The sequence below is a fragment of the Haliotis rubra genome, unplaced genomic scaffold (genome assembly GCF_003918875.1).
Source record: "Haliotis rubra isolate DU_JTF1 unplaced genomic scaffold, ASM391887v1 Scf423, whole genome shotgun sequence".
NCBI lineage: Eukaryota > Metazoa > Mollusca > Gastropoda > Lepetellida > Haliotidae > Haliotis > Haliotis rubra.
This window is the reverse complement of record NW_025767106.1, coordinates 608193-628008: the sequence shown is the minus strand read 5'-3', so window position 1 is coordinate 628008 and position 19816 is coordinate 608193. Positions and strand designations below refer to the sequence as shown.

General features: G+C 41.1%; 2 protein-coding genes across 3 annotated transcripts in view; one reads left to right on the top strand and one right to left on the bottom strand.

Annotated features, from left to right (window-relative positions):
* Positions 1 to 11381, top strand: part of LOC124288759 (solute carrier family 22 member 15-like) — a 36625-nt gene extending 25244 nt beyond the window's left edge. For both annotated transcript variants that reach the window (XM_046725291.1, XM_046725290.1), the window contains 7 exons: positions 792 to 1007; positions 2265 to 2504; positions 4806 to 4940; positions 5684 to 5766; positions 6496 to 6613; positions 9188 to 9260; positions 9801 to 11381. In XM_046725291.1, coding sequence (XP_046581247.1) covers positions 792 to 1007; positions 2265 to 2504; positions 4806 to 4940; positions 5684 to 5766; positions 6496 to 6613; positions 9188 to 9260; positions 9801 to 10019 — 1084 coding nt within the window. In that variant the 3' untranslated portion in view covers positions 10020 to 11381. The remainder of the gene's footprint in view (positions 1 to 791; positions 1008 to 2264; positions 2505 to 4805; positions 4941 to 5683; positions 5767 to 6495; positions 6614 to 9187; positions 9261 to 9800) is intronic.
* Positions 11382 to 16775: 5394 nt separating this feature from the next.
* LOC124288767 lies at positions 16776 to 19464 on the bottom strand. The gene is made up of 2 exons (XM_046725295.1): positions 18579 to 19464; positions 16776 to 16911 (listed from the first exon to the last, which is right to left on the bottom strand). Exon 1 carries the CDS (start codon positions 19430 to 19432, stop codon positions 18584 to 18586), a length of 849 nt encoding a protein of 282 aa, XP_046581251.1. The 5' UTR covers positions 19433 to 19464; the 3' UTR covers positions 16776 to 16911; positions 18579 to 18583.
* Between the last annotated feature and the right edge of the window lie 352 nt (positions 19465 to 19816).

Sequence of the window (19816 nt, the reverse complement as noted above, 5' to 3'; positions counted from 1 at the left end):
TACTGAATGAACGACACTGTAATCAACATTGCCTTTAGGTACTGAAATGAACGACACTGTAATCAACATTGCCTTACTGAATGAACGACACTGTAATCAACATTGCCTTACTGAATGAACGACACTGTAATCAACATTGCCTTACTGGATGAACGACACTGTAATTTGCCTTACTGAATGAACGACACTGTAATCAACATTGCCTTACTGAATGAACGACACTGTAATCAACATTGCCTTACTGAATGAACGACACTGTAATCAACATTGCCTTACTGAATGAACGACACTGTAATCAACATTGCCTTACTGAATGAACTACAATGTAAGTAACATTGACATTATAATTGGCATTACTTTACTAGTTACCCCACATGTTCCCAAGGACATTTTACCCCCAAAAGGCAGTAATTTGGTTTTAGCCCTAGAGAGGCCATATATTTAGCAAAACTTGTCAATATATGATTTTACAGGAAACCAATGCATGATAAAGATATCTTCCAATGACAGTGGGTGTTAATTAATCTCCTTCGCGATGGAACAATTTCCCAGTGCAGCGATGTAACCTAGAGTTATTTCCCTCTGACAGTCAGTCCCCCATTTGACCAACCTTGTGTGTAATCAACTACTCGTGTGTCCTATGTGTTTCTATAGCTCTTTAAAATTGTTGATTGGGCCTTAAAAAGACCCTAAAAGGGCTTACATTTGAAGGCTGATAATCTGTACCCCTGTAACATTACTTTAATGAAAGAATGACAAACCATTTCCTCCGTACATTTTGATGATTTCAGATTCTTCATCGGAGCCATGGTCGGATCCCTACTAGTCGTCAGCTTCAGCTACTACATGGAGTTCATCGGCAAATACTGGCGGCCAATGACAGGGACAATGCCTTTCTGGCCGGTGGGGTCAGCCTTGTTCGCTATGACATGCTGGCTGTGCCCTAACTGGTCCTATCTACATATCATAACGGCTATGATCCACGTGCCCTTCCTGTTTGGGTGGTTGTAAGTATCTATCGCTCCTGATACAAATGTTGGTCTGTTACTTTACTATACACTGTTCAAAAAATGAAAAAAGGTTATCAAGTAATGAATGTGTTACTAGATAAGATAATGTCAAATCAACAAACAGCAAAAGAACAGGAGAATTCATGACAATGGTAGAACAGGAGAATTCATGACAATGGCTTTACAAACAGTCTGGCAATTACTGTCAGAAACAAGTTTCACCCCTTTGCCTTGGAAGTTGGTGAGGGTCAACAACATGTGCAAACTTTTGAAAGAATCTACGGTACTAACAAACCTGAAGTCTGAAATATGTTGAAGTTCCAAGAATGTCCATTCTTTTCTGGATGGTTCCATACCGTTCTGGAAACCTCCGGATTAAAGTCGACTCAAAGTCTATATATAGCACACTGCTAACTTTAACAGAAAGAGTATACTACAATTTACCATGCTATGAAACAATGTTCAAAGTGTCCCAGTTGTACACGTCAATACCCAGACGCGTCTCTCATTTATTCCAGGTATCTATCATCGTCGGTTCGAACACCGGTTTGATCTGATTGTGTTTAGGTCTATGGGCACCATATACAGGTGTTCATGAAAGTGTTCACCGCCTCAAACCTGCATGCCTCGTGACTCACGACTCATGATTAGCCTAGAGGAAATTAAAAATAGCGAGATCATTAACCATAGTTCATTAATAACATCAAATTGGCTACGACGAATTTCAGTTGATTTGTATGTTAAATGTTAAAACAAACTAAACTGGATATCTCCAAAATCGCTAAGATCCACCTGTCTGCTCCCCAGAATAGAAGAAGGTATTTGAGTGCGTCTATAGCTGGTGGTTAAACGGTTGGTCGTCACGCCGAAGATCCGGGTTCGATTCCCCAAATGGGTACAAAGTGTAAAGCCTATTTTTGGTGTGATATTGCTGTAATATTGCTAGAAGCGACTTAAGTTAAGAAAACTTACCTCACTCACTCACTCGATAGCTGGTGATCGCACCGTAATATTCTGACATTTTGTTCAAAGCTTCCTTGAACTAGTCCCAGTCGTCATTCGGTGCGGTGGGGTAGCCAACTGGTTAAAGCGTTCGCTCGTCACGCCGAAGACCCGGGTTCGATTCTCCACATTGGTAAAATGTGTGAAGAACATTTCCGGTGTCCCCCCGCCGTGATATTGCTGGATTGTTGAAAAAGGCGGCGTAAAACTAAACTCACTCACTCACTCACTCGTCATTCATTATCCCTACAGCGTGGTCCCAGAGAGCATGCGGTGGCTGGCGGCACATGGCCATCTTGAGGAGGCTGAGAAGGTGGTGGACCAGATGGCCAGGTACAACGGCACGAAGAAACCAGTAAACACCGCAGCCATCCTCAAACAGGTTGCTGAGGAGGAACTTCGAGGGAGAGAGTCCAACCGAAAATATACCTACCTTGATCTCTACAGACCATGGAGTTTATGCTGGAAATCATTTATCATACAAATCGTTTGGTGAGCTGTGCATATAATTTCCTACATTAACTTTGACGAAGCGTAGGTGATTCGATGACGTCGTATGTCACGTTTGTTCCGAGTTTATTCACCATAGAGTATTTGATGTTGAAATATGAACTCAACATAAAATCTGATATTTCATTAAGCAAGTTTGTGTCATACATGTTTTCATCAAGTGTCAATACGGCATCCATTTCGTCACCTCACTGCCGGGGATTTAATCGTAGAAATTTTGGTATTCGGAGTTTGGCTGAATTTGCTGATAATCTCCAGTTGATGTAGGGATGACGCAAATCCTGCTGGGATCTATGCAGGTAGCAAAGGCACTGTAAGTTCCGTTAGTCCTCAGTAGTTATCTCAGTTTAGTTGCTGGCGATCTTTAGCCCGTTTATATCTTGTATTGTTAAATATGAATATGAGTATGGTTACATACTAGTCTTAAACAACATCTGTGATCGTCTAGTCAGTTCACAGTCCTTTGATAACAGGATTTTATAACATGTATCTAGTTTGTATGCAAAACTATTCTTGTCACGATATGGCTGCAACACTGCCGATGTGACTCTAAATAGGATGAGTTACCCGTATCCTTTAAAACGGTTTGGTCCGCTCTATATGCGAATGTTCTAGTCATCTTGGGCGCGGTAATTCGTTATGAACCCGATGTTAGTAGATTTCAATTTGTGTTTTGTTTTGTCAGCAACACACTTGCTGGAGGGCAAACGTCTAAGCCACAGTTTTCCACTCGTATGAAAGTGATAGGCCGTGACGTAACTGAAATAATGTTCACAGTAACGCTAAACATCACTCACTCACCCAATTATATCCCTAGTATGGTGATCTACCTTCAGTTGTTGGTGACTTATCCTGTTTTCATATTGTATTGTCTTCGTAAATCAAAACAGTTTTAGATTTCCATGCTAGTTTTAGACACCATCTGTGATACTCGTAGTTATTTTACGGTCCTTCGATGACTGATTATTTATCAACTTATATTTAATACTATTTATCGTGTATGCAAAACTTTCTTGTTACTATATTTCTGAAATATTCGCGAGGTGACGTTATATTTTAACTCACTCACTCACTCACTCATACGAAGACCACGGGAACAGCTTATATTCATACTTCTACTATTGGAACAATTTGATCCTCAGTAGTTTTGTCTGATAAAGTCACTTAGTATTATTGCCTAACATACCGCGTCAAGAAAGAGAAATCAGCACATCCAGCAGAACCAATTATTACGTTGTCTGACCCAGTATTGGAGATGCGAAAACACAGCATTTTCAATGATAACGCCAAATTGTGAAAATGATGCTCCTTAATGATTTTATGACCCTTCAAACCCACATGTAAATCGGAAAGTTGTCTCTGCTGGTAAACTCTTGTCCAGACAAATAACGAAATCTTGACCAGGCAAATCAATGAAGATCATTGAGGATCATTGATTTCTCTGGTCAAGATTTCGTTAACTTCGTTAACAAACAAAGTATCTATAATTTTTAAAAGCTCAGCCACACATTTGTTCCGTTATAAACAGGCAGTTAGTTTCTACGTACACAATAAAGATTTCGTTTTAGTTAAAGTCAAGCATGTCAGCATAATGTGAGAGGACAGTGCCAATCTTTTACTGATTTTTACCACTGTGGTGAAAACCACGGGTGTGGTGCTGCAGGGAAAAATCATTATTTCTCCCCCTGGTTTCGAGCTCACAATCAACGGATTCTGGCACACCCAAAGAACGGCAACCCTGCGCAGCGAACTGTGGCGCACATGCCCCCAACTCTTAAGACTTGGATCTCCTATAGGGCCTGTAAGTCTCGCGAGGCGCTACTTCCGGTACTAAGCTGGCTCCCAGCTCCCTTCGCGCGAGCCAGCCTACTTCCGGTGACAAGCGTTTATTCAAGAGCCAATTCTGGTTCTAAATTGTGCGACCGCCAAATATGACATTACTAGACCGGACCAATTGTACCAACATACATGGCTGTCATGGCTGTCACAGATCGGAAATTTGTTATTCCTGCAAAGATTATCGGTTCCTTACTGTCAACCGACAACCATGGGATCATTCGGAAAGGTATGAAGCGTTTTTTGTCACCGGAAGTACTAAAGTCTCGCGAAGTGCCGTGACCTACTCACGGGCCCTTTACTCAGTACCCAGCTTTCCAGTCGTCCGCTGTCTTATCAGGAAAATTACAGACGTATTTTCGTGCGTGAGATTCGTTAAGTCTTCGGTAACAGTTTACTGAATCAGACAGATTCACGGTACTTACTGTATATGTATTTATGATTCAGGCTGAATGTATCCTCCGTTTATTATGGCATCTCATTCGGCGTCGGGCGTCTGACGGGCAACCTTTATCTCAACATGTTCCTAGTGGCTATCATTGACATTCCTGGGAAGCTAGTCGTTTTCTTCCTCAGCAACAAGTAAGTATCATCATGTAACACGTTAATTGTAATCATTACATTGATAGCAATCAATTTGGACAATACAGGTCTCGTAGGGAAATATCGCATTACGGAAATCAACCCAGAGTCAAATCTGTGGCCACGAGGCTACTTCGTTGCTTCCAATGCTCGATAGGGGCAGTGGGGTAGCCTAGTGGTTAAAGCGTTGGCTCGTCACGTCGAAGGGCCGGGTTCGATTCCCCACATGGTTACAATGAGGGAAACCCTGGTGTTCCCCGCCGTGATATTGCTGGAATATTGCTAAAAGCGGCGTAATACCCAACTCACTCACTCCAGTGCTCGATATGTGGACACGTTGACCGTAGTTCAGTGTGCTTGTTGTTTAACGCCGCGCAGTGGTCTGTAAATAATTGACACTGAACCAGTGATTGACGTCATGAGCACCAATCAACGCAACTGGGATCCGATGACGCGTATCAACCATGTCGACGAGCGTGTGTCAGTGTGTCTGCCTGTGTGTGTAAGTGCGCGTGCATGCGTATGTATGTAGACTTTTTAAAGTTGTTACTACGACGATTGTTAATGTCAATTAACAGCGATGTTTGAAAACAGCTTGGTTGTTTCATATAACTGAACGTAGACGTGTTCAATTGAGAAAAACGCTTCAGTACATTGAGCTACAAAGATTCCATGCTACAATTGAAATATTCTACATTACCCACTTTTTATTTCGTGCTAGTGATATATATTTTACCTTCCAGAATTGGGAGACGGTGGACGGCGTTCATATTCTTTGCATTGGCGTCATGTGCGGCTTTCGCTGTGGTCTTCGTGACCAGTGTTGGTATGTGCAACAAGGCGAAAGACAACAAACAATACAATGCTACAAAATACCAAACTAACACTGTTTGGACAACTGACACCAGGTGTTTGGTAAAAGGTTTATCATCAGTTCAGAGTTATACAATAGGTTGTTAATATTTAGACATCCATTACTCATCGTGTGTTCAAGGAAGATCAAGTAAATTCAGGATTTGTTAAGGTCGTAAAGATGCTTCAAATTAGTTTTGAATCTGTTCATATAAACATAGTGTATTTATATATGACACTTTAAATGTATTGATAAAATGTTCAGGTACAATAAATATCACCATACTTGTAGCTTGATGGATTTATCAATTTTCAAACGTACTCGTCATAACAAAACCCCTTCAAACGTTGTACATCACCACCAATCTGTAAACAAAATAACTAAACATTCACCGCTTGAAACACACTCTTAACATTTTGGCTTTGGGATTTTGTGAAATGTAAAATTCATACAGATTACAGAGTATGGTTTGTGAGTTTGAAAATAATCTCTTTGATGAACAAGCATATGTACATAATCACGAGTCTTTGGGGAATGTTGCTGAATGTGGGGATTTCAGAAACTATCCAACAAACATTTGCCATCAGTACATAATGCTTGTGAATGCACCGAACTTCATTAAACACTGTTCACCTTTTTACTTCAGTTATGTACCAGCTGTGTTGCAATGATCCTGAAATGTAAATCTATCACAATCTTCAGATGCAGCTGTAGGTGAATCTGTTACCACCGTCCTCGCACTGGTCTGTAGACTCGGGGTAGCGGCGGCGTGGGCCTGCCATCTTGTCTTCGCCAGTGAAACATACCCTACGGTCATTAGGTAAGAAGCCAACAAAATGTTCTCAGAAAGACATTCACAGGTTACTGTGGGAAGTTCAGAAAATCGTTCTGTCAAGTAGAATGCTGATGCTGTGCTGTCATGTAGAAAGTCAATCTTCTGTTATCGGCTGCATGTTATCATGAACTGGTCAGGTTTTTTTATCAGGTGGCAAATCATCTGACAGTTAGAAGTCATCCCATAATTATGAATGTTCCCCTACTGTTATCGGGTACAGAGTGACATTTCTGTCATCGAGTGGAAAAAGTTTTCTAATGTATGTTATCGGGTAAAGGGTGGCATTGCTGGCATCAGGTGGTAAGGGTTTCTACTGCTTGTGATCGGGTAAAGGGTGGCATTAATGGCATCAGGTGGAAAGGGTTTCTACTGTTTGTTAACGGGTATATGGTGGCATTACTGTTATCAGGTGGACAGAGTTTCTACTGTTTGTTATCGGGTAAAGGGTGGCATTACTGTGATCAGGTGGAAAGGGTTTCTACTGTTTGCTTATAGGGGTGGCATTACTGGGTGGCATTACTGTTATCGGGTAAAGGGTGGCATTACTGTGATCAGGTGGAAAGGGTTTCTACTGTTTGCTATCGGGTAAAGGGTGGCATTACTGTTATCAGGTGGAAAGAGTTTGTACTGTTTGTTATCGGGTAAAGGGTTGCATTACTGTTATCAGGTGGAAAGGGTTTGTACTGTTTGTTATCGGGTAAAGGGTGGCATTACTGTTATCAGGCTGACAGAGTTTCTACTGTTTGTTATCGGGTAAAGGGTGGCATTACTGTTATCAGGTGGACAGAGTTTCTACTGTTTGTTATCGGGTAAAGGGTGGCATTACTGTTATCAGGTGGAAAGGGTTTCTACTGTTTGTTATCGGGTAAAGGGTGGCATTACTGGCATCAGGTGGAAAGGGTTTCTACTGTTTGAATCGGGTAAAGGGTGGCAATACTGTTATCAGGTGGAATAAGTTTGTACTGTTTGTTATCGGGTAAAGGGTGGCATTACTGTTATCAGGTGGAAAGGGTCTCTACTGTTTGCTATCGGGTAAAGGGTGGCATTACTGTTATCAGGTGGAATGAGATTATACTTTTTGTTATCGGGTAAGGGTGGCATTACAGGCATCAGGTGGAAAGGGTTTCTACTGTTTGTTATTGGGTAAAGGGTGGCATTACTGTTATCAGGTGGAAAGGGTTTCTACTGTTTGTTATCGGGTAAAGGGTGGCATTACAGTCATCAGGTGGAAAGGGTTTCTACTGTTTGTTATCGGGTAAGGGTGGCATTACTGTTATCAGGTGGAATAAGTTTGTACTGTTTGTTATCGGGTAAGGGTGGCATTACTGTTATCAGGTGGAAAGGGTTTCTACTGTTTGCTATCGGGTAAAGGGTGGCATTACTGTTATCAGGTGGAATGAGGTTGTTACTGTTTGTTATCGGGTAAAGGGTGGCATTACTGGCATCAGGTGGAAAGGGTTTCTACTGTTTGTTATCGGGTAAAGGGTGGCATTACTGTTATCAGGTGGAAAGGGTTTCTACTGTTTGTTATCGGGTAAAGGGTGGTATTACATGTTTCAGGGTGGACAGGTGGAGTTTCTACTGTTTGCTATCGGGTAAAGGGTGGCATTACTGTTATCAGGTGGAATGGGTTTCTACTGTTTGCTATCGGGTAAAGGGTGGCATTACTGTTATCAGGTGGAAAGGGTTTGTACTGTTTGCTATCGGGTAAAGGGTGGCAATACTGTTATCAGGTGGAAAGGGTTTGTACTGTTTGCTATCGGGTAAAGGGTGGCATTACTGTTATCAGGTGGAAAGGGTTTCTACTGTTTGCTATCGGGTAAAGGGTGGCATTACTGTTATCAGGATGGAAAGGGTTTCTACTGTTTGTTATCGGGTATATCGGGTAAAGGGTGGCATTACTGTCATCAGGTGGAAAGGGTTTCTACTGTTTGCTATCGGGTAAAGGGTGGCATTACTGTCATCAGGTGGAAAGGGTTTGTACTGTTTGCTATCGGGTAAAGGGTGGCATTACTGTCATCAGGTGGAAAGGGTTTGTACTGTTTGTTATCGGGTAAAGGGTGGCATTACTGGCATTAGGTGGAAAGAGTTTCTACTGTTTGCTATCGGGTAAAGGGTGGCATTACTGTTATCAGGTGGAAAGGGTTTGTACTGTTTGTTATCGGGTAAAGGGTGGCATTACTGTTATCAGGTGGAAAGGGTTTGTACTGTTTGCTATCGGGTAAAGGGTGGCATTACTGTTATCAGGTGGAAAGGGTTTGTACTGTTTGCTATCGGGTAAACGGTGGCATTACTGGCATTAGGTGGAAAGGGTTTCAACTTTTGCTATCGGGTAAACGGTGGCATTACTGGCATTAGGTGGAAAGGTGGCGATAACACGTTGAAAGTTACCCCCTTCAGTTATTAGGCAGAAGTCCTGCTACTGTTTACAGTTTACTCTCAGGTGAATTGTTGCACGGGCGATAGCACGTTGAAGTCATTACAGTTGTGTTCCAGATATAAAGGAATTATGTTTTGGTTGTTTGGATTGTTTGATTGTATTTCTCAACCCTGATTTAGGAACCTGGGTTATGGTGCTGCTAACACGGCTGCCCGAGTAGGGAGTATCGTGTCTCCTTATATATTTACTATGGTGAGTAATCTTACATTGAATGATCGTGTGTTTGAATGCATCATATTGGCTATTACAAGACAGTATAGTTTATGCCCCTTTGTGCCATTGTATGTGTCGTACCCGTTTGTTTTCGCACAAACTTTAAACTGTATTACGTAGGAGACTAGTCATGTAAAGTCAGTCGTCTTTATAGTTTTCTCGTTGTTTGTAACGCCTCCAACCAAGTTTGATTTCCTGCATACAGTTGACATGTGGACATGAACAAATTAATAATGGTAAAGGGTAGGAACAACGTCAAACTCAATGTCAGTTGTGTATGTCAAGCATGCGCCTTTTAGTTTTCACAGGATCCCCTGTCGTGGGTTCGAATCCTGACTGAAGAATCATGACCCTTGGTCCAAACCGATGCTTGTAGATGTTGCAAATATTGTGAAAACGTACAGACTGTTTGTCCCCCATCAGTGATATTTCACGTCTTGAGATTACTGGTATGCTGTTCAAGAGCAGTTATACTCCTACTAATTCACTGAACAAAACGCAATGGATGATTATTTGTAGGGAGGGGATGACTTGATGCCACCATTCCTCATCGTGGGCATCAGCATGTTTCTGTGCACGTTGTTGTCGCTGGTCATGAAGGAGACAATGGGGGTGCCACTGGAAGACACCACGGCGAACACATCAAAGAAACCATGCAACAGCGACGTCATGGTTGGTTATAAAAGTATTCCATTGAAGAAAGATGAAGATAATGGACTTTTGGATGAAGAGGTTTAAAGGACGATGCAATCAAGAACAGAATGTTGGTCTCGTCAAACAGTGTAACGACGTTTGGCATCGATATTGGGACTCCGTGCGTCGTTAATACATCACAAAGACCACATATTATGCAGTGAAAAACGATCATATTAAACAATCACCATCGACTCGGTGTAGATCTGCAGACAGTATCTGGAGTATCCATCCATCTCCTTGTTCACATTTTCAAAGTGTTTTTACTCATGTTGCTGATCCGGCGTCGCTTTCCAACGTTTGGATCCTCTGCCATTTCTGATGTAGTGCCTGAATCAGTTGACGTTTTAAACTGGAGGGCTTTTAGTTCTGACTTGAGGACCTTGGTAATACCAAAGGGTTTATTTGGGTTCGGACCAGGGTTTGTATTTTTTTAACTGAATTTTGATTTTGATTTTGGTGATGCTTTATCAATGCTAATATTGAAAAGCTTCCAAGTGATTTTAATAGGTCTTTCCATAGGTCGCATTTTAGGAACTTTTCTAAATGCACATTCGTATGTATACACAAGTTCATGATACATTGTTATTTCAATGCTATTTCATTAATATTTCAGTTATTTTATGCTAATATTGAAAAGCTTCCAAGGGATTTTAATAGGTCTTTTCATAGGTCACATTTTAGGGCCTTTTCTAAATGCATTCGAATGTACACACAAGTTCAGGGCCCTAGTTCAGACTTATGTATTCGTGTTGTTTTCAATACAATGAGTCATTCTGATTGTGTAAGAGGTAAAATCATACATAAGATGTTGTATCTGTCGCACAATTCAAATTTCAAACGGAGAACGGTTCAAAGCTTCAAAATTGTGATATCCTAGGTGCGTGTGTGTATATAGGTGTCTGTCTATATGCGTGTCAGTGTGTGCGTTTTTGAAGCCGGGGGAGGGGAAAGAGATTCTCCAATTACTTTCTCCAGGATTTGGTGCCTTCAAGGCAATCTTCTTTCAGGGCATGTTTGTTGTCCATATTTATTTATATTTAACTGACGACAACAACTAGTTATGTTACTGAACAATGTTATCGTTTTATGACATAATATCATCCATGATGATTAGCCTTAATACTAAATATCGAATATCTGCCACTAGCCAAGAAAATGTATCTGTTTATAACTGCCATTCCAGCTCATTTTACTGCTGCTGCGCCAATCAAGGATCTACACATTTTTTTACAATTCCAATGACGTCTTTTTGTCATTTCAACTTACTGATCAACTGTTAATTTGTTTCTATCATTGATTTCATTTTTTCCGTCTTTAGTATAGCATTGCAGATATACTTCGAATGATTATTACAACAGCTGTATGCAATACATTTTTCTGCAATAAATACTACCACAGAGTGAGTATGAGGGATTTTGTTTCAAATATTGTGTTTTTGTCCACCAGTCGTAATTCGCATTACAGTGTTACTGCCCTAAGACATTCGGCAAACAACAGAGCGGATGATGTGTTCTTCAAACAAGACACTTGTACGGTTGACATGTCCTAAAGATTTGTGAGTGAGTGATTGAGTTAAGATTTTAAGTCACATTGACAGTATTTCAGCCATATCGTGACTAAATCAAGTCATAGATGACTAATAATTAAAGGTAAAATATGAAAACCTATCAGCAAAGGACAGTAAAACAACTAGGCTATCACAGATAGAGATATAAAAATAGCATGTAATTTAAATTTTATATGATAATGCAGGACAATATGATATAAAAAACGGGCTATAGATCACCAGCAACTGAAGCTAGATCACCATACTAGGGTCCCCATGGTACATTTGCTACCTGCATCGACCCTAGCCTGATTTACATCATCCCTTCAGCCGTTAGTGATTGTAGTTAAATTTAGCCATAATATAAAATTACAAAGATACTACGTTTGAAATACGTAAAGATTTGTGGCACGCGTCACTCAAGTAATAGTAGTCATCCTACGCTCCCTTACATAATTTATTAACCAACACTGATGATTCTATATTATTTTTTACAAATCAATTTCACTTGTCTTTCAATTTCAAGATGCTTTTGAAGGTACGTATAGACTGATCCTGTTAAATGGGGATATAGAGTACATCTGCCTCAATACCAAGTTGAAGGGCGATGACAAGTGGCTTTTCATCATTATAACAGTCATTGATAATCAAACACAGGTTTTCAGCTCGAAGATCCAAATATCCCATCTGGTACTCAAACTGCTGTTAATCACCGTCAGTACGAGTTCGGACAGACTACTTCAAGGCAGAAGACTTCTCCAGAGCAACCACCGCTCATTTACCATAAATAACAATGTGTCTCACTTCAAAACTTTCGTAGCATGTGGTCTCCCAGACACAGGAGATCAGGTTTAGTATGATTGGGCACGTCTAGACTACCTCAGCCCTGGGCTGAACTTAAAAGAAAATGTTCTGAGTCCTTTGGGACTGTATTTATTGTTCGGTATTTATATGTACTATCCCAAAAAGGAAACGCATAGGCGATTTGTATTTTTAAAAATCTATTAATTACCTATTGTGTTCAGACAATCGTCAAAATATGTAACAAAAGTGTTGATAACATGATTTTACACAATTGCACAAGAACAAAATCAACTTTACCTGAAAATGTTCATTTTGATTAGATTTCTTAGAAGGATTAAGAAGGCATCGCCACAACGCAAAAGCAATCACCTTCATGTTGAAATTGTGCAGCAGAGAGCATGCACTCTCTGGCTATAAAAATCAAGAAACTTGAGAAAATCGGCATTCGCTTTGAAGGAGTTTCAGTGTCAAGTGACTACTATGTCTTCACGCTACGACACGGAACATCGCCATTGATAGAATCTACGATGGAGATTAACAATCTTCTGTTGCCAGGCGTCTAAATGTTAGTCTGAGCACGATATCACGATTTGCAGCTCCTTACTACCAAACAGGTATAACAAATGACCGTCCCCGTACAGGCAGACCTCGAGTCACCACTGCAGCCCAAGATCGGTACATCCGGGTACTACATTTGCCTGATCGTACCTCCACGGGTGAAAGAGCACAGCAGCCGGGGTACCTGGGCTTCGGAGGATATCCGGTCAAACTGTACGGAACAGGTTGAGAAAGATTGGACTGAGAGCCCGACATCGGGACCGTGCTACGTCGTCAACATCGCGCTCAACATGTCCGTTATCTAAAATTATCCACTAGGTAGTATAGACATTTCTTTCTTATAACCTGATGTAAAAATTCATGTACTCAAGTCTATTTGTCTATTTTTAATAGTATATATACTAGTATTCAAATAGAAAAACGTTTTTTGGTTGGTGCATGATTTATGTTGTTTTTGTCATCAGCTTACTAGTAGAGCAGAGGTCCGAAATTGTAGTGATATTAAAGTGATATTAACACTTGCTTGGAGTTCATGATCACAGCTTTCAGCTGTGAATATTATTCGATGATATGGCATAAATCAAAGGTTTCACCAACAGCAAGTAGTAAACGATGAAAAGGACCTTATCATGCGGACACATATTTTTGCACAGCTCTTCGCAATGTAAATATGCCATCCCTATTTTCAAATTAAGGAACTTCTCTACAATTATGACTCCACCTTCACCTTGTTGGTTGTAGGGAAGCTCTCTACAATTTGGGCTCTACCTTTACGTTTTGTGTTTGAATGATGTATTCTACATTGATTTAGTTTGTATTTGTACTTTTCATGTTTGACAATTTTGTAGCGGCGAAGCTTCCTTTGGCTGTCAGTTTAGTTCTCTTCAATAGCATCATTCTTTTCGAAAACTTATTATTGTAGGTGCAGAGTAAAGTTGTTATCGAAAGGCACCACTACCCTAATAGGTGATTCACATACAGAGGTAGAAATATGTCATTCTGATGATTCTACAGCAGTTTATCACCAAACAGGTTGTTGTCTCCATGTGCAGGATATTGTACTCGTGTACAGCCATCGTCAGAGACTGGTCACGTTGTTGTCTTTGTGATTCAAAACAAGACATTGTAACCATGTTAAAAGTACCATGAGTCACTGCTGTATAAGGTTCCACTTCGAAACAGGATTCAGACATTGTAAGAACAAATACCAACCTGTTTACTTTGGGAATGACAAGGAACTTTCCCCCAAACAACTACAGCCAGTTACTGCAACATCGGAGTAGTAGAGGCATGTGGACCAAATCCACTGCATGTTGCTAAATGGCAAGGGTTAGTTGTGCCATGGAAATATCCCCGTTATGTTAATGGCTCGTGACAGCCTGCACAAATTACATAAACTGTGCAATGGTAAAACTTGATACAATCGGAATCGGTTCTAGTATTGGAATATGAAAGGAAATTCATGGAAATCAATGCCAGGCCCAGAGATAGCACAGGATGATGCTCACCTTAGAAAGAAAAGTTAACATTAGGAAATTTTTATCATCATAAAAATATAAGCCATCAAATTTCAGTTAGGAGACCTGTCTGTAGATAGGCAGTTGATATTTGCCCGCGCAATTTGTACCATTCACTATCACCTCTAAGTGACCACTGTTGGTGAAGCAATGGATCACCATAGTCGTATTATTCTTAACTGCAACTTCCAGGTTGTTCCTAATCCATGTTTGGCAATTCAGCAATCTGATGTTCAGGGTGCATATGGTTAGTAATGCTCTGTTTGCCCCTACATTCGTCAACCAAGGTTAAACGTTAACGATGGCTGCAAACAGGCAATTGTAGAAACAATGCAGTGATTTGCTTTCTCCTGTTCATAGTTTCAAAACAACAAATATAACCAAGGCTCGACCCACCTGTACCATATCTGTGACTGACTTGTAAGTTCTTTGTACTGAAGATGAAGTCACGCTCACCGTTGATAAAATTGTGGGACGTGATACAAAAACAGAGGTAAAGGTACACACTCTGAAGATCTTATAAATGGCAGTGATATCTGTGTTAATGTAAAATCAATAGTCTATAACAAGTAGTAACTGACGTATTGTTGTTTGTGAATGGTTTTAATATTACATGTCGTGGAAAAAAATATTCATTGCTATTGAAAGGCAATTCTCTCAGCAAATTTTGACATCGGGTCGGATACCATACAGGGATCGCCAGATCAAAGTAACATCAAATGAAGTCCTACCCAGTTTTAACGAAAGTAAACCAAGCATTGGTTCCACTGTTGTGGATTGTCAGTCCAGATCCGAAGAGAATGCGTTATATAATGTTGATGTCGTATTGTCCACACCAGATATACTTGGATAATTATTGAAAGGCGAAAATCAGTCTAGATGTATTTCATGTTGCCAGGGAATTGAATAATTAAACGAGACTTACCTGTAAGGTGAAGTTTGATTGAGATTCTCCGAGGCATCAGGGAACAGTGAGGTCACGTGAGATTGCGCGTGAGGAATTGGGTCAGTCTTTAAAGCGTTTGCTCGAGGAAATGACGTTAAAACCTAGCTGAATAAGCTGGGAGGGGGGGTGAGGCACGTGACCTCACTGTTCCCTGATGCCTCGGAGAATCTCAATCAAACTTCACCTTACAGGTAAGTCTCGTTTAATTATTCAATTCTCCTTCGGCATCAGGTCACGTGAGTCCCCGTGAGACTTCAAAGCATTTCCAAAGAGCAAACAACAAGAAGTGAATATCCACAACTCTTTAATATCCAATATTTCACTTCTAGCTAAACCGGTTGGACATTCTCAAACAAGTCACAGGTGTTAATCTGTCTTGCTAGTCTTCGACAGAGAAAGTACTGCTTGACCAAAGGTCTGAACCTGCTCTACAGGTCTATGATAAAACCGAGCAAACACATCTGCAGACGCCCAGCCTGCAGCTGACATGATGCACTGAATCTGTACCCCCTGGCTAAGTGCTGCACTTGTAGATGCAGCTCTGGTACTATGCCCTGAATACTTAGTAATGTCAATGCCAGCATTCCGTAACACTATTTTGAGCCATCTGGAAATAGTCTCTCTTGTCACCGCTTTATAGGGTTCATTAAAACTAACAAAAAGTTGCTGGTCCTTCCTCAAATGTTCCGTCCTCTGTAAATATGCATCTAGGCATTGAACAACACACAGCTTCTCATTGTCAAAAGTCTCAAGTTCTATAGGCTGTACATGCACCCCTGGTCTTGACTGTTTGACTAAACTAGCTACAGAAAAAATTACCTTGTCATCTACTCTATTAATATGATCTAAGCATAGTGACTGCAGGGATTGCACTCTCTGACCACTAACTAAAGCTAACAACATATTTAATTTTAAGGTTAACATTCTAAGAGATAGATCTACATTTCTCCCTAGGGATTCTAAGTGGTCCAACACTATTTTCACATTCCATGTCATCTGATACTTAGGCAGTGAAGGTCGTAAATTGAATATACCCTTCAAGAACCTTCTCACAAGTGGATGTTGACCCACAGGCAAACCGGATTGGAGGTGCAGTACTGATGACAAGGCACTTCGGGCTGTGTTAATTGCACTATAACCACATCCATCTTCATACAAGTGACGAAGGAAATCAAGCACAACACTCACATTAGGCAAAGTAGGATCTAGGTTAAGACCCTGACAATAGTTCATATACTTAAACAGATAAGATTTGTATTGTTTTTGGGTGCTCCCTCGCCAAGATTTCATGATAATGTTAATGGTTTCATCTGACAGACCCTGTCTTTCCAGACATGACCTGACAAGTGGCACGCCATCAGACGCAGTTTCTTGTGAAGTGGATGCACCTCCTGTTGCCTGTATGGGAGCACTAGTGTCTGTCGTCCTTGGGGAATGAGGTGTGGTGGTGACACCATCATCCGCAACAGCATCGGATACCAGCTCTGAGTGGTCCACCTGGGCACTATCAACATGCCCTCTGCTCTGTCCTCCCGAATCTTTTGCAACACTCGCTCTATCAGGCTGAATGGAGGGAAAGCATAAAATCTGAGATTTGACCAGTCATACATGAATGCATCAACAGCCTGAGCATTAGGATCTGGTCTCCACGAAAAGTATTTCACAACCTGATTATTAAGACGGGAAGCAAATAGATCTACATCAGGCATAAATAGCATTTCAGTTATTTTCTTAAACAAACATTTGTTGAGCATCCATTCTGTTGCATCATTAAACACTCGACTCTCTTTATCAGCTTCACAGTTTTGAACACCAGGCAAATGTACTGCTGATAACCACATATTATTTGCCTTTGCTGTCATCCATATGTCTCTAGCCACCACATTGCATACTACAGACTTGGTTCCACCCATGTGGTTAATGTATGCAACTGCTGTTGCATTATCAATTCTCAGTCTCACATGATGACCTGACAATACTGACAGAAAACTCTTTATACCAATTAACACTGCCAATAGTTCCAGATAGTTAATATTGCTTTGAAACTCAATTTCATCATCTGACCATCTGCCACCAGTCCTTTGATCTCCAGAGTCAAACACTGCTCCCCAACCTAACCCTGAAGCATCAGTGGTGAGTGTAAGGGAAGGTGGTGGTCTAGATATAGGGGCTCCATTAGACTTGATGTTGGTTGCCCACCACTCCAAATCCTGTCTGCCTGCAGAGGACAGTGTCACTGAACCATTAAAGTTACCTCTTGATGCCTTTAAAGCATCTGATTTCTCTTTTTCCAACTGCTTGATAAATAGTGGTCCAAATGGCATAGCTATAGAATAAGATACCATCACTCCAACTATTTCTGCCAACTCTTGGATACATATACAATCATTCTTACAAATGTGTTTATACTTGTCCAAGAAGTTTTTAACTTTTTTCTCTGGGAGAGAAATAGTCATATTTCTAGAATCCAGAATGAATCCTAAAAACACAATAACCTGACATGGTATCAAAACAGATTTGTCATAGTTAACCAAGAATCCTAGTTTCTCCAGCTTACGTCTAGTGATTTCAAGATTTTCTGAACACGATTCCTCTGTGTCACCCTGAAGGTAGGAATCATCAATGTAAGCTACTGATAGGTATCCAAACTGTCGCAACTCACTGAACACAGGTTTCAAAAGTTTTGTAAATATCCTGGGGGCTGATGTTAAGCCAAATGGTAAACATTTGAACTGGTACATAACACCTCTCCAAATAAATCTGAGATACTTTCTGTCTTCAGAAGCAACACTTACTGAATAATAGGCTTCCTTTAAGTCAATTGAGCCCATGTAACAGCCAGGTGTCATGAGACGAAGAGCAGATACAAGGTGTTCCATTTTAAAATGCATCTTCTCTATTGAATGGTTCAACTGTTTCAGATTGAGGATCACTCGATAAGTCCCATTTGGCTTAGGCACCAGAAAAACCGTGCTTATATATCCATCAGTAGAGTAATCAACTGTCTCAATAACACCCTTGGATAGCAGAGACTGTATTTCCATATCTAAATATTGACCCTGATGTTCATTAAGCTTAGTCTCACGGACCGATGCTTGGAAGGGATTCTCAGCAAACTCAAGCTTATATCCTCTGACAATATTCAGTATATACTCATCACTTGTTATATTTGACCACTCATCAATATACTTGTTAAGTCTACCAGCAATCTGAGCATCCTCTCTACTCACTTGCTTTACATCCGGTGTGGTCTCCTTCCTCTCAGGGGTGACCCGCGGTTTCCCTGCTGGTTCTGGAACTTGGGAGGATAGGGGTTGTACCTGTTTGGACTGTGGAAATTGCTTGTGTTGTACTCTAAAAAAGTAGCTCTACCCCTTCCTCGCCAGCCCCTTCCTCTGGCACTGCCTCTCCCCCTCACAGACATCTGACGCCCCGGGGAGGCAAGTCTTGAAACAAGTTTGTTGGTTTCAGATAAGTCCTTTATCTTGTCTGATAAGTCATCCCCGAACAGAAACTCTGTGACAGGATTGCTGTGAGAACACAGCGGTTTGTATTCAGCTCTTAAGTTTTGTCGAATGGCATCTCTCCTTTTTATGCTGAGTTCGTAGTTCCCAGAGGCAATGAGAGCCACGCCATCCACTATATCCCCCATGACAGAGGATACTTTGTTGACCAATTCATGATCAGAAGACTTTCGGTTTGACATGTCATTTAGTTTGTCAACTGCCGAAATTAAGGGCACTAAACCACGCAAGAAAATTTCCTGTAGTTTCTGGGATTTGGCATCCCGTTGCCTTGCTTCTAAATCCATCGACTGCCAAATACCGGTATTAACCCTGGGTGGTTTAAGTTTCTGCACATTGGCAGGACAGAGGTGTTTATCAAACAGTTCCGCCCTCTGTTTCTCATCTAACCGCGTGGCTACTAATCCATCAATAAGGTCTGACACACCCTTATCCACAAGGGGTCCGGAATTTTCGGCAACCTTGAATTTGTCTGCTATTTGCTCTATCACAGACTTAGAGGAGCTCTCCAACGTATTTGTTCCAACTTTCATGGGCGCCGCCATGACAGGTGACGTCATCGCAGGGGAGGCACTCACTCCCTCCCCCCACCTCTCGCTGACACGCGGTAAGCGCCTGATTTTGCAAACCAGCACTTCTGTCCTCGTCTATGCTACAATTAGCATACTCCTCGTACGGTTCACCGTCCCATGCTTCCTGATAAGACACCCATTCATTTTGTAATGTTTTTACCGAGGACACACACGCTTCAACTTTTTCCATGTATTTCTTTTGCATAGTATGAAGTGACATGAGAATCTCTCTGTCACTGGCAGTGCCCTCTTCGAGAGTCACTTGTCTTTGTTCTCGGTTCTCCCGTGCAGGGCTTGAACCATTATTCATATTATCATTGTCATTGTTATCATCTGAGATTATATCCTCACTGAGAAAAACCATCGGCTCCC

Bases quoted from the DNA above. Each gene is read 5' to 3' on its own strand.
- LOC124288767 (XM_046725295.1), bottom strand. From the start codon at position 19,432: ATGACGTCACCTGTCATGGCGGCGCCCATGAAAGTTGGAACAAATACG.